We start from the raw sequence: 13,559 nt of genomic DNA, 5'->3' as shown, positions 1-13,559 counted from the left end.
GGTTGTGCCCACCCCCACCCACACACAGGAGAATGTAAAAATATGACATGAAATTTGAAAATTGAGGCAGCAAGATGGGTATCAATTTCCAAACTACACCAGGTGGTGGAATCTAAATTCATCTTGGATCATACATACATATATATATATAGGAAGCTTGAGAAAAAACTGAAATCATTGAGGCGATGGGCATCACAAGGAAAGATCCATCTGATAAAAAACCAGAGAAAACCTGTTTAAAACACAACAAAGATCCATCTGAAACAAAAGGATCCTCACTAGGGATAATCCCACAGTAACATACATTATTTAGTACTAATACTCAAAATTATTGATCCTGTACCACCTCAGAGCTATGCATCAACCATCTCAAACAAGGTTCTTCACTTCCTCCTAACAACAAAGAAAAGTAAAAGGTTAAAAAGATGAGGACAAAATTGTGCAACATGATTCGTTATCGAAGATGACCCATAAAAGAATTTGCTGTCAAGATGTCCCAAAAGGATAAGATTTTTGCTGTCAAGTAGAACCAAAAAAGAAGAGAATTTTCCCCTCGAATAAATTGACCAAACAGATGAGAATTTAACATGTTTGGCCAAGATGACCCAAAAAGATCTAAATCCATAACTTTCTACTCCACAACCGTCTTAAGAAATATTGATCAGAAAATTTGATGATTGTGCCACATGCCAAAAAACTATTGCAGAGTGCACTACAATTCTATTTTTTTTCCCTTTCTTTTTGTTTTTTGGCCTCAGGCAGCCTCCCATTTTTACATGGTGATTAACATTTCCAGTCCCATGATATTCAGCCTGTTGTTTCCATGTGAGACCATCTGGGCAGAAGGAACAATGCATTTCCAGCATTGGAAATGCTAAAACATATTAGTGGACAAGGAAGCATCAAGTAAATCAAACAAGCAGAGGATCAACATAAATACAAGCTATCAACAGTTCCAAATTAAGTGACAAACAATGTACAAGGTACGGATAGACATTGATATAATAATTGTTGTCACAAAAGCCCCACCTATAGTTAAGGACCTGAGGCACTGCTAAAATGATTGCCCTACCACTTGGAACTAAACCAACATAAAACACTGACAAAACTAATAACCCAAACAGTAAAAACCAGCAGAAGATAAATAAACAAGTGTTCCAGCAAACATGGATACCGAGCACTATGCCAAAATCACATCTTCAAAACCCACATCTAACCAAATGTCTGCTAGAATACCTCAAACTCTCTAAGCCATCTTCTTGTATTTCAAGGGTACTTTAGGGATCTTGCTCAGAACCTTGGCATCAAATACTGCATACTGCTTCTTGATCTCAATTGTTGCCTTCTCCGCAAATGGGTCAATGCGATCTTCATACTTCTCATAAATAACTGGTACAGTGTGCAGCAAAACAAAAGCTGTTTTCCAAAATCATAATAACAAAAGTTAACATGGCAGATCAACATATAGTTCATATTGTAAATGTTTAAAAATAAAACCAGCAGTCATACTTATGTAAAACAAGGTCAAGAAATTGCAGCAACTCCCCAGGATCGACAGTACCCACAGGCCAGCAATAATCTGTTTTACAAAGACAGATGTTCTTACAAGTGAGTTAATAAACTGGGATCATTTCAACAGTAAATGATTAAATAGCAATATGGTCAATTTCAATGTAGAATTTGGCCCTACAAGACCCCATTCAAAAACTATAGCTGCCACATCATTTAGGATGTGAGTTATGTACTAGTCTATCAATCTAGATAATACCACCAAGTTCAGAGAGGATTGAACTCATCAGCCCAATTGAAAACAATGTCCCAAAAATTCAAGCCTAAAAGGAAAACACTGGAAACACAAATACATACAATAAGGAATTTCTTTAAGTCTCTTCCAGATGCGATTTCCCGCAACACAGCAAAACCGTGGTTAATCTCAATCCTCAATGCATTGACAGCCTGCAGGAATGGATCTTCTGGAATATGAACATCCGGGATGCGAGGTGGAGACCTATACATTAAAAACAATTACATAAGAATTTAACTAAACTACACATCAAAGAAGGGTCACTATAATGCAGAAGCTTACTTGTTGATGAAGGTGGTGGCGTTGGACCAAAGGAACAGGATTGCAAGAGAGAGTATCAAAATGTGGCAAACAAGGGTGAGGAGATGGTATTCAAGCAATTCGAAAAGCACCCACATGGCAGTGGCTCCGCCAAGTACTCCGGCAGAGATCTTCTTGTTCCTCCACAAAAATACATCAGCGTCTGCATTAAATGAACACAGCAACAAACCCCGCGAAGAGGATGAAGTTAGGGCATGAGAGACCCGGAACAAACAAATCCCTAAAATATATTAAAAAATAAATAAATAAAAAACTTAAAACCTAGCACCATACTTCCATCCTATCATTGGTTTCCAGAGAAGATAGGAAAATGGATAGAAACAAAATATTGAATCTCGCATCTCCTGTTTATACATACAAGCCCATCTCGGTGGAGCTTTTAATTTCTCAGATACTTGTGCCTTACCATCCGTTCGGTTACGGGTAACAACAAAACAAACGGGAAAGAAATAGAAGGATCAATTCGAATCTTATGTTTTAGCTTTAGGTTGTTTAGATTTCCAAAAATAATGAAAAAAAAAAGCCACCCCAACTAAGATTTATGCTTTGTAGAGGAACCTTAAAGTTCAAATTCCTTTCATTTCCCCCGATTTTCTCAGAAACCAAACGGAGCATATGGTTAAGAAAGCCTTAAGACATAAAATTACAAAAAAGAAAAAGAACTCCCATAGAATTTTCAGAAACATCAACTAAATCAATGAAAACAACTCCATCAAAACATAAATTAACAAATCCATAAACAATCTCTACAAATCTACACCCACCTCAAATACCTCTAAAACCCTAATCAACCAAAAACGCTAGATCCTAGAGAGAGAGAGATTGGAAGGTCCTTACGTTTTCCTCCGCCGAGAACTGTGTGGACCGGCTTCTCCCGTCCAAAGAGGCGAAAAACCTTGGCTTTGATGGGGGACGGCGACGCTGGTTTATCGGAATCGGAATCGGAGTCGGACGATGACGAATCGTGGCCTTGCAACTTGTCGGTAATCTTTTCCAGCAAGGATTCAGATGCGGCACCCGAACCTTCGGCGTGTTCAGCCATTTTTATCGGACTTGGATCCGAAACGCAACCCTACCGTGTCTGCGAAACGAGAGAGGGAGTCAAGATTTCGGGGACAGAAACGAGATTCTAGTGAATGAAAATGAAGTTGAGAGCTCTCAGTATTGGAGATTCTTAGTGGGCTAAATAATCCGTCGACATATCTTAGCCGTCCAAAGAGATTAGTCCGAGCCTCAGGTTCGGATCCCGAACCAGACCCTGAGAAGATTTTTTTTAGCTTTTGACATCTCCATCGCACTATGCCCTGTTCTTTTTCTTTTTTATTTTTTTATTATTATTTAGAGACAATTTTATTTTTTAAGACTATAAATATATTTTTAAATTCAATAAAAATTTCTCTAATTATTTGTCTAATTTTATAATTTATGAGTTTAAAAAAACCTTAATATAAAAGATAAGAAAATGTGATTTTACAAAAAAAAAATTATTTTGATTTATAAATTAGAATTCGGAGGCATTTTCAAATTAAATAATTATTTAAATAAAAGAATTAAAGCATATTTTGCAAAGAAAAGTACGGCACTACTTTAGGCTAAGCTTTGGTAACCGAGCCATCCGGTTAGGAGAAATTCGAAAATCAAAATTTTCGGAAGCAGATAGCGGTGGGGGTGCAGAGTGCGGTTTTGCATCTCGAGGATAACGACGTTAAACCTGACGCCGTCAGTTGGAGGTCACGACGGGTGCGAGTTGGCCCACTTGCCTTTATACGTGGAGAGAGATTGAAGCCTACCTACGTTTGAAAAAAAATGCCGACACGTCTGGTTGGCGACACGCGTTGGCACAAGGGTGGACTGATAAATTATGCGGCGGTCAATAGTATTGACGGCGGGGACACGTGGAAGCGCATGGAACGAATTATTCTGATCTGACGATAGTGTATTGGACACCAGTAACGAGAGGCTTGCAAGGAGAAAAAGGAAAATTCATCCAAATTTTCCGACAAAAAAAATATATATATATCAATTAAAATTAATTATAAACTTATATATATATTTAAATTATTCAATCTTTATATTTAATAATTTAAAATAACGTATGAAAAAGAAGAATGAAGAGCGCAATTGATGTTCAGCTGCCAGGTATTGAAAAAGAGAGATGCGACAGGCCTGGAGTGTATTCGACAATCTTGAAGGGGGATGGGACACCAAACGCCTATTAAATCATTACATTAATCTCCTAAATTGCAAAAGAAGCTCAGATGGGACTGGGACCTGGACCGACTCAAAAAAATTTAACAATTCATTATATTTAAATGAACATCACTTCAATGAGCTGATGGGGCTACCTACTGCAACTCTTTTGATTGTCGTGAGTCCAAATTCCAATAAATCATACCAACTACTTCCCCTAACCACAGAGTTTTGCTCCATTTCCTTGGGGGCGTGTTTGTTTTCCCCTGTCTGCTCTCAGTTGGGAAAGTTGGAAAGAAGCTCAGTGAGAGATGCGCAGAGATGGACCAAATGGGTAAATGAGAGCTCTGTCCTCTGGCAATCATGTTAGCTTATCATTTCAATGGCAGCAGGAAGAATACAGAATTTCCGGGGAAGGAAGCCCAGATGTTCTCCGTCGGACTGAACATGAATACTGCCGCTGCCCGCAATCTCCTCCACTTCAATACAATGCACACTGTAGGGAGAGGAAAGAGCAACACTTGAACATCATGATGAATGCGTGAGAAAGATAAAATTTAAGGGAATGAAAAAAAAAGAAAAAAGAGCGTGACATCAGATCATACCAAAGTCAAAAAGGCCCATGAAAAGATTCTTAGTGAAAACTGGAAAGTCGGTTCCCATTGCTTTTAGAAAGCTCTTTTTAACACGGAAAGCATTTTATTTTTTTGGAAGAAAATTAATTGTTTGACAAAATATATAAAACAATATGAAAATAATAAAAAATCGCTATGAATACTTTCTAGAGAAACATTCACATTCAGAGTCTGTTTCACAGTGACGTGAGACACATTTTTAACCATTATAATATTTGAAAATTTTTATTCTTAAAAACTCACACTAAATCATGTCCAAAAAGGAGCAAACAAAGCATATCTTCCACAATAAGGTATCCACAAATAAGTTTGGATGGGTTTGAAGGGATTTACAACAGAAGGCTCTGAATGTCACCTACATGAAAATTGTGGGACGAATGATGCATTTGTTTCAATGATTAATTCATTTTCATTTGTTTCCGTTACGGTTTTTCCATCAACAAGATCTCAATAAAATACCGTACGTTATTGCTGATAAAAGAAAGCTACAAAACAATGCAGAACACGGGGGCACATCAAGGCGCAAGTGTAGGAGTGCACAGGCCAGTGGCAGCTAGGTGGTTAAAGTAACCGGAAAAGCAGTTAAAACTTGATTAAATTGAGCAAGCCATTGAGGAAGACTTTCATTCTAGCATGAATATCAAAGAGATTACAAGGATGTTGGATGTTGGATATATCCACAACAGGGTTGTCTTTAACACAGCCTCATCTTAAAATTTTGCAAGATATGAAGTTACTTAAGACTGACTACCTTCAGTTCAAGACTACCAAGGCTTTACTCATGTTCTACATGCATGATATGATTCATTCTAAAACAGGAATGAGAAGCATATAAATGGGGAATGCGACAGAAAGTATCTTAAGAACAAATTACAAACATGTTTTCTATTAAAATGAGAGAATATACCTTCTTGAAGATACATTTTTTACTGACAAATGTGTCCCCTTGTATAGCTTGTGTAGGTTTAAAATAAAGTCATACCATTTGAAGTCCTGAAGAATCACAACCTGCAGAGATAGTAGTAAGAAGCAAAACTCAAATTGACCAGCAAAGCTTCTTATTTCATTATGTTAAATGAAAAGAGGGTAGAAGAATTAGTCAAAATGCCAAGGAAAAATGTTCTACCTCAAAACTTCCACTTCTAGGGTCAGCATTTGGGGTAATCTTCATGCCACCACCAAAGAATTTTGCATTGCCAATGCAAAGGGCTGTTACTTGAGGATATATTTCCCATTCACCATCATCAATCTAGATTTACAACAATTCAAGAAGTTAACTAAACACTATAATGCTCCTATGAAAAAATACACCACAGGACACAGAATCATATAATAGTATGGATGTAAAAAAAAAAAAAGAACAGAAATCAATCCATTATCCTTGGAAACATGAGTTGAACCGACCTTGATCCTGAGGTCCTGGTTCTGATGTCCAATAAAGGCTTGCAATGCACCAATGACATAACACAAATTTCTAAATCTTTTGTATCTAGAAGCGTAATAGCCTGCCTTTGCACTCCTAAAAAATTCCAGAGAGAATAACAATGGGATTTGTCAGACCAGTATATGCTTTCACAAAGGTCAGTTCTGAAATTCTCTGAGGAAGTTAACCTTACAAATGAACATCAGCAACATTAATAAAATAATGAGATCCACCACTTTCTCCACTAATAACACCAACATCTACCCATGATCTCAGCCCTGCAAAAACAACAGTTTCATTAGCAGAGAAAAAATGGCCAATTCAGTGCAAAAATAGTAATGCTAGTCATTGATAATGCTAAACCAAGAAAGAAGCATTAAATGAAATAACCTTTGGCTATGCGTTCAATAGCATCATGAGAATCATTTTTCCTGATAAAATGACAGAAGATACTTCCATTCAATAATGTAAAGCAAGCAATATATCATAAAAGAGTGTTGCCAAATGAACCAAATTAGAGTGGCACTAACCAGCCAAGAGTTCTGAAAAAATCAGACCCAGTTCCTAGGGGGATAATCTGTAGAGAATGAACAACATAATTATATATTCTGTTGAGAAATCCATACTAAGAAAAATCATAAATCATGCTACTACTAACTCCACCTTGCAGTAAAGATAAAATCAAAAGAAATCATTTTAAAGTAAGAACATCAGAAGGTGCTGGGTAACTACTAACACCAAGTGCAGTTGAAGGGGCAGCCTTCTGATCATGATTAATGACATGTTTTCCAGCCCAGAAGAAGCCATTAACAACCTGCCAGATCAAAGTAGATGATTGACATTGTATCCACTAAATTTATTCTACAAATATTGATAATAGGAATATATAAAAAGAACAGCAGATCTTGATAACAATCATACATTCCGAGAACCTAGGAATAAATGAGATACTTGATCCTTTCCTAACATGTTAGCACATAGTTTTTTTAAAAAAAAAAAAAAAAAGAAAAGAAAATTTAAAGACAGCATACCACATATATTTACAATCTCAATCTTCAAATAAATCCATTTTAACTCCCCATTCAACAAGACCCAAGAAGTCTCACCCTTTACATAATCGACAGACGAATTCGTTTCAATTTATTTACTTATTTAAATTGGCTTGGCAAGTTGTTTGATAAGCAAGCTTATAAGAATCTAAATTATTTAAAGGAGACTATAGTACCATTTTTTTGTCTTTAGTACGACATGTCATAGACAATTTATCATAACAAGACATGTCAATTCTGAAGACACCCAAGAATCAGGAGATGTTAGTTGTAAGTGTGTAACTTCCACCAGCATAGTTGCCCTAAAGGGTGGGGAAAAGATTTTCTAAATTGTTATAGACGCAAATAAACTAGCTTTCATGCTAAAAGAGAAGCAAATGCACCTCATGAAGAGTTCCATCCCCTCCAACTGCAATCACGGCATCAGCACCCTCCCGTATGGCCTGCATCATAAGATTGGCAGATGAATATAAGGAATTATAAGCAATCTTTCAAAGTACAGTGTTAAAAATTAAAATTGAGTTCAAAGTTCAAACTCAAACTACTAAGGCTCAAAACCCCTACCTCCCTTGTTATGTCAATTGCATGACATGGTCCTGAAGTTAGGGACTCACATATCTGCAAACAATATACAAAATAAATTAATTCAAAACTGAAAAACAAAGAGATAATCTCTTCAACGCAGGATCGCATGAAAGCCACACAAAACCCCCACGAGTCTCCCCATATTCACACTGTCAGTATGCTAACTTAAACAATGGCCTAGTTGGTGAATTTAAGAGAAAAAACTATCACATGCAATCACAGCTTGAGGCACCGTCAAGAAAAAGATGTAGTTCCAAAATTCAATGCTTCGATTAGACAAAATCCAAGTGTATGCATATCAATAAAGCGTTAGAAAAGAAACTCACATTACATTCTCCACCAAGGCGGGACCTGAGGTAAGGCAGTAGCTTCTTCCATTCCTTACCCGTTCTGCCATTTGCACCTGCTCTAATTCAGAGTATCAAATAGCAAAAATTCAAAAAAATCTTTTCATCGCATAACAAGAATCCATTAATATTCTGTTTGGTTCTCCAGAATCATGAAAAAAAAAAGGGAGAAAAAAAAAAAACTCAAAGCCTCGAGCCTCATCCCATATAAGTATTCAGATTAGTTTGTCACAGTTTTAAAATTTCAAACACCAATATCTTCTCATTTTCATTATTTTTCTCGGCAACAAAACAGAGCAAATAAGAAAATTAAGAGGGAGAGAATTTCCCGATAACCAATAGATTAGAACCATATTTCCACAAGAAAATATAGAACAAAAGTCACAAAACCTCGAGCCCCATAATCCATAAAACAAAATTCCGCATCAGCACAACCATTCGGCTCAAGTTTCAAAACTTCGAACACCAAAGCAACAACAACCGCAAGACTCAAATTTCGTTTTTAATCTTCTTCTCATTTTCTCAACAACCAAACAGAACAAAGAAGATAATGAAAAGCCAGTACAAATGTTCCCAGAAAAGCAGGAAAAAACCTCTTGGGTTGACGACGAAGACAAGATCGCGACGGCGACTGTTGCCATCGGGTCGGTAGATCGTACTGTCAGGAGAAAGATCTGAAGCCATGGATTGCTGTGATCTGAAAATCGAGGGTTTCGCCATTGATATTGGCACTGCAACTGCTATGTGATAAACCATTGCAGATTCCTGTCACAGTCATGAATGAAACGATTTGATTCCAAAGAGTGAGTCCGTGAGGTCATTTCTATTTCAGTTTCACATAGTTGAACGGCGGTAAAACAGAGGAGCGTGGGCCCTCGCTGGCTCAACTCCATCACCGCCGTTGGATCTGTGGACTTTTTTTCAGTAGGTTTTATAAAAAATTGATAGCGTACGAAATTAGATGGTTTGTGGTAGGAGGCATACCGAAAATATAATGGATGGATTATTTGGACAATAAAAGAAAAATAATTCTGAACTGAATATTTTCCCGTTAGAGTAGTGTCTTGTTCATGCCTCAAAACTTGCCCATGGGTTGGTTTGGTTAACCAAACGGTGTGTTTGGCAATGTTTTTTTAGAATAATTCCCAAAAAATAATTTTTGAAAATCATTATTAAAAACAATTCAACAAAGAATCAAAAGGTTTGTTTTATTACTGTTTAAAAACAATTTTGCAAAATAATTTTTTTAAAATTATTATTTAATTTTTATAAAATAAAAATCTATTTAAAAATGTAAAATATTTTTAAAATTTTAATTTTTTAAAAATAATTTTGATATGTAATATTTTATTTTTAATTGTTATATATGTTTATATAACTATTTATTAAAATAATCGTCACAAAACAATTCATCTTATTAGAATTAAATTTCTAAATAAAAATTTATTCCTAAAAAACCCTATTCTCAAAAATTATTTTTGATAATTATATTTAAAAACACTGCGAGAGAAGCCCTTGAGGGCTTTTTTAACTCCCAAAACCCTAATCCAAACGGGATCTTAATGACAAACAATTTATTCAAGAAGACATCATATAAAGTATAAACCCACTTGTTTCCCCCCCTTAAATAACTCTCTGAAATACGTTTCCAATTAGACATACTACTTATACTTTTCAGAAGATGCAAAACTGCAAAATATGGAAGAGAGACTTCTGAAATAATATCAATGTAAAATGGCAATACATTGGATTTGAAACATGAAGACAAACAAGGAGAAGGGAACAAGAAACTCTGGGTCCATAGAGAAAGGATAAGTTCTTATCTCCTGGCCCTTCCCTTTGATTTGGAATCAAAATGATGGGCCTTGAGCTTCTTCTTCCTCTGCATGACAGTGGAGCCGCCGCCTTCTCTGAAGGGCATCCCCATGAGAGCCAGTAGCTGCTGCCCTTCTTTATCTGTTTTAGCAGTGGTCGTTATACAGACATCCATTCCCCTTGCTCTACCAAGAATATCAAACCGGATCTCTGGGAACACACTCTGATCCTTCATGCCAATGCTGTAGTTCCCATGCCCATCAAAGCTGTTTGGATTCACACCCTGGAAATCCCTTGTTCTGGGAAGCCCCAAGTTGATGAGCCGATCCAGAAATGAGTACATCATCTGTTGTAATCCATCAACAAAAGATAGAATTTATTTGGCATTCTAAGAATATAATATGAATGTAGTAAGATAATTTTGGCTCTTAATCAGTATGATACACTGTAAAAAATGCAGATTAGGAAGGCGTCGTGCATCCAAACTCAGCAATTTCAAGATCATAGCCGTCATAATCAAGATGTCCACAGATTACCCATCTATGGTTTTCACAAATTGAATTGAATGAATGATTAAAATGGTTATTACCAAACAAATTATACTTGTAATCATACATAACTCCCGTCTAAATCCCAAGTCTTGCTTTTGATTGTTATGATTGATGTTTTGAATCTTGAAGCTCTTTAAATGCAATGCGAACAGTTGATGCAAAAGTAAGTATGAATGGCGAATTAAAATTGTGAATCATTCTGTCACTTTTCTTTTCTTTTTCAAATGATCGTAAAGATGGATTATGGAGCCACAACACATCAAATAATGTGGCAAAGCTAGTGAAACATTTTGGGTATCCTGAATTGTTATGATTATTCAAAACAATTTTGTCCATTTTTTTTATAACCAGGAATCCACCCTGAAAGGAAGGCATTTATCCCACATCCCAAACAGTCAAAAAGCAAAACTGGATAATATAGGCCTACTCCTCAACCTCTTGCTCATTGCCAGAGAGCATCACCACTCAGCTCTTTTCTGAATTTTGAAGAAAGAACAGTCATTCACATTTTGTTCTAGGTTAAGGTCCCGTGTCAAAAAGAATCACCCAACGGTCCCCAAGGTTCCATCCTTTACAAACTTATGAATACGATCAATTTTAGTAAACCCCAGCTAATTATATGGGTTTCCACTGTGTGACAAAAGTATGCAAATCTTTAACTCTACATTCAGCATTTTAAACAATAAACAAAAATTAAGTCATTAAATTCTAAGTTGGAAACAATCATGGACACAAACAGAAAATGAATATGAAAATAAGAAGCATCGCATGGGTGAGAGACGTCCTTACATTTCCTCTAAGTGTGACAGCAATCCCAACAGGCTGACCTTCCCTGAGCTTGAAGGTGGCAATGGATGCCCTTGCACGTGTCTTTACAGGTCTCTGCCCTGCAATAAGAGCCAGCTCGTTCATGGCTGCTTCTAAACCCTTTGCATTCTGTGAAGCATCTCCAATACCACAGTTCAGAACAATCTTTTCGATCTTTGGAACCTATCCACATTCAGCAATGCAAAATTGTAAAAGGAAAGGAAGCTAATAAGTGCTTACGAAAATGTTGCTGAAAATAAACAAAAAGGAGCACCAAGAGGAAAAGATTAGCAGGGGCCTATACTCAATGTGACTCTGTTGTTTTTTTTATGGAAAGACGTTTTTTATTCTGAAGCTTTGGAGCTTGGGAATGGGTGTCTTCAGTTAGCTAGGGAAAGATTATCTCTTAGCACCTATATTTAATTGTACCGTGACAAAATCTTTTCACGGAAAAGATCCCCCTAATCCACTGTTTGGTTGCTGAGAAGACACAAAAGCAAAGAAAACAAATTTTGCCATTGCTTTCATTTCCGGAGGAATTAAAACAAATCAGCTCGACCAAGCCAAATCATCGTACTAAGCTCCTTTGGATGGAGTTTCAGCTTCCCCAAGTCCTCGTGAACAATTGATTCTAGATGTTAAATTATTTCGCTTCCTACATTTTCTCAACAACCAAACAGAACTTTAGACTGTTTTCCTTCAAAACAACTGATGCCGAAGAAATAAATAGAGTATCACTTTAGTTTCTCCAACTCCAATCACTGAAAACCCAAACACTCAAAACTTCACTTTCTTCTCTTTTCTTTTCCTACATTTTCCTAACCACCAAATGGAACATTAACCACCCCATTCCTTTTGGTGACTGAGAAAATTCATCGAACAGGAAAACGACACAATTTGAGCGTCATGATATGAAAATAGTTCACAGTCCAGATTCTATTCTGCGGGTTCCGTCAATAATTAAGAAAATGATAAAAAATCACGAACTCCCTTCGATTTCTTTCATTTTCCCGCCAATCAAACAAAACATAAGAATTACAAATAAATTGAAACAGAGAAAGGGAGTGACCTCATGCATGTTCTGATAGGAGAACTCCTCCTTGAGCAATGGAACTATCTTCTCAAGGTAGGTGGTTTTGAGTCGATTAGTCTTCACCGCTTCAGATTTCTCCACCAATACAATCTCAGACGAAGCCTTCACTGAAAACCCACATCCATTTCTAGGGTTTCCGTACGGGAGACGCACAGAGAAGGGAGATGAGGCAAGTGGGAACTGACCGTGAAACGAGGACGCATTAGACTGCAAAAGCGCGGGAGACGCCATGGAAGATTGCTGCGTTATCTCTCTGGTGTGGACGGTGGTTTCAGTAAGAGAGGATTCATAAAGTGGTCTCGGATTTATTCTTATTTACGAGATTGCCCATCTAGCATCTTCGTAATTTCGATAAAATTAGGGGTGGGATGTTTCTACGACTTCCAGTGGATAAGGAAGAGGGGAACTGAACTGACGACTCACGTAAACACGAGCGCGTGAGAGGTAAAACAAATGAAGATCCTCAAGTTTCTCCGGAAGAATGATAAAACGACACCGTTTGGATTTCATTCACTCGTGCAAGAGCCCATAACTAGAGGTTTTAATACACTTACTCGGTTTTTGCACATTACTCTCTCGGGTTTAAAATCTAACACATTAACTCTTCAAATTTCTTAAATACCAAAGTGTAAGTTTCCCACAAAAGGAATATCGAATCTTTTAGATTATGTTTGGTTCATGGGAAATTTAAAGAAAGATGTAAAGAAAAAATAAAAATAAAAAATAAAAAGAAAGAAAAAGTGAAGAAAAATAGAAAAATATAATTAAAGATGATAAATTATTTTTATTTGTTATTTTAAAGTCATTTTATTTATTTTAACTCATCAATATAAAAATTAAATAATTTTAAAATGCATAAGTTTCTAACTAATTTTAATTATATTTAATTTTCTTTGAAATATTTTATAATATAACCAAATATGAAAAAATCATTTTTCT

General features: G+C 36.4%; 3 protein-coding genes across 4 annotated transcripts; all 3 read right to left on the bottom strand.

Annotated features, from left to right (window-relative positions):
• Positions 1–188: 188 nt before the first annotated feature.
• Positions 189–3,294, bottom strand: LOC117932213 (reticulon-like protein B1). Of its 2 annotated transcripts, XM_034853332.1 has the most exons (6): positions 2,963–3,294; positions 2,087–2,267; positions 1,867–2,008; positions 1,510–1,579; positions 1,237–1,416; positions 189–393 (listed from the first exon to the last, which is right to left on the bottom strand). In XM_034853332.1, exons 1-5 carry the CDS (start codon positions 3,165–3,167, stop codon positions 1,247–1,249), a joined length of 768 nt encoding a protein of 255 aa, XP_034709223.1. In that variant the 5' UTR covers positions 3,168–3,294; the 3' UTR covers positions 189–393; positions 1,237–1,246. The 2 variants fall into 2 exon arrangements, with proteins under 2 accessions (XP_034709223.1, XP_034709222.1); XM_034853331.1 differs by lacking the exon at positions 189–393 and having other exon boundaries at positions 908–1,416; positions 2,963–3,293.
• A 927-nt stretch (positions 3,295–4,221) lies between these two features.
• Positions 4,222–9,246, bottom strand: LOC117932211 (sphingoid long-chain bases kinase 2, mitochondrial). Its single transcript, XM_034853329.1, has 12 exons — positions 8,948–9,246; positions 8,334–8,410; positions 7,987–8,040; positions 7,806–7,865; positions 7,110–7,187; positions 6,904–6,950; positions 6,764–6,804; positions 6,567–6,651; positions 6,355–6,469; positions 6,077–6,199; positions 5,858–5,958; positions 4,222–4,811 (listed from the first exon to the last, which is right to left on the bottom strand). Exons 1-12 carry the CDS (start codon positions 9,108–9,110, stop codon positions 4,682–4,684), a joined length of 1,074 nt encoding a protein of 357 aa, XP_034709220.1. The 5' UTR covers positions 9,111–9,246; the 3' UTR covers positions 4,222–4,681.
• A 702-nt stretch (positions 9,247–9,948) lies between these two features.
• Positions 9,949–13,096, bottom strand: LOC117932212 (50S ribosomal protein L5, chloroplastic). Its single transcript, XM_034853330.1, has 3 exons — positions 12,597–13,096; positions 11,510–11,710; positions 9,949–10,515 (listed from the first exon to the last, which is right to left on the bottom strand). The coding sequence occupies exons 1-3, from the start codon at positions 12,849–12,851 to the stop codon at positions 10,174–10,176; spliced, it is 798 nt and encodes a 265-aa protein (XP_034709221.1). The 5' UTR covers positions 12,852–13,096; the 3' UTR covers positions 9,949–10,173.
• Between the last annotated feature and the right edge of the window lie 463 nt (positions 13,097–13,559).

The sequence above is a fragment of the Vitis riparia genome, chromosome 15 (assembly GCF_004353265.1).
Source record: "Vitis riparia cultivar Riparia Gloire de Montpellier isolate 1030 chromosome 15, EGFV_Vit.rip_1.0, whole genome shotgun sequence".
In the NCBI taxonomy this organism is placed as follows: domain Eukaryota; kingdom Viridiplantae; phylum Streptophyta; class Magnoliopsida; order Vitales; family Vitaceae; genus Vitis; species Vitis riparia.
Note: the sequence above shows the minus strand (reverse complement) of the source record. Positions and strands in the feature narration are given on the sequence as shown.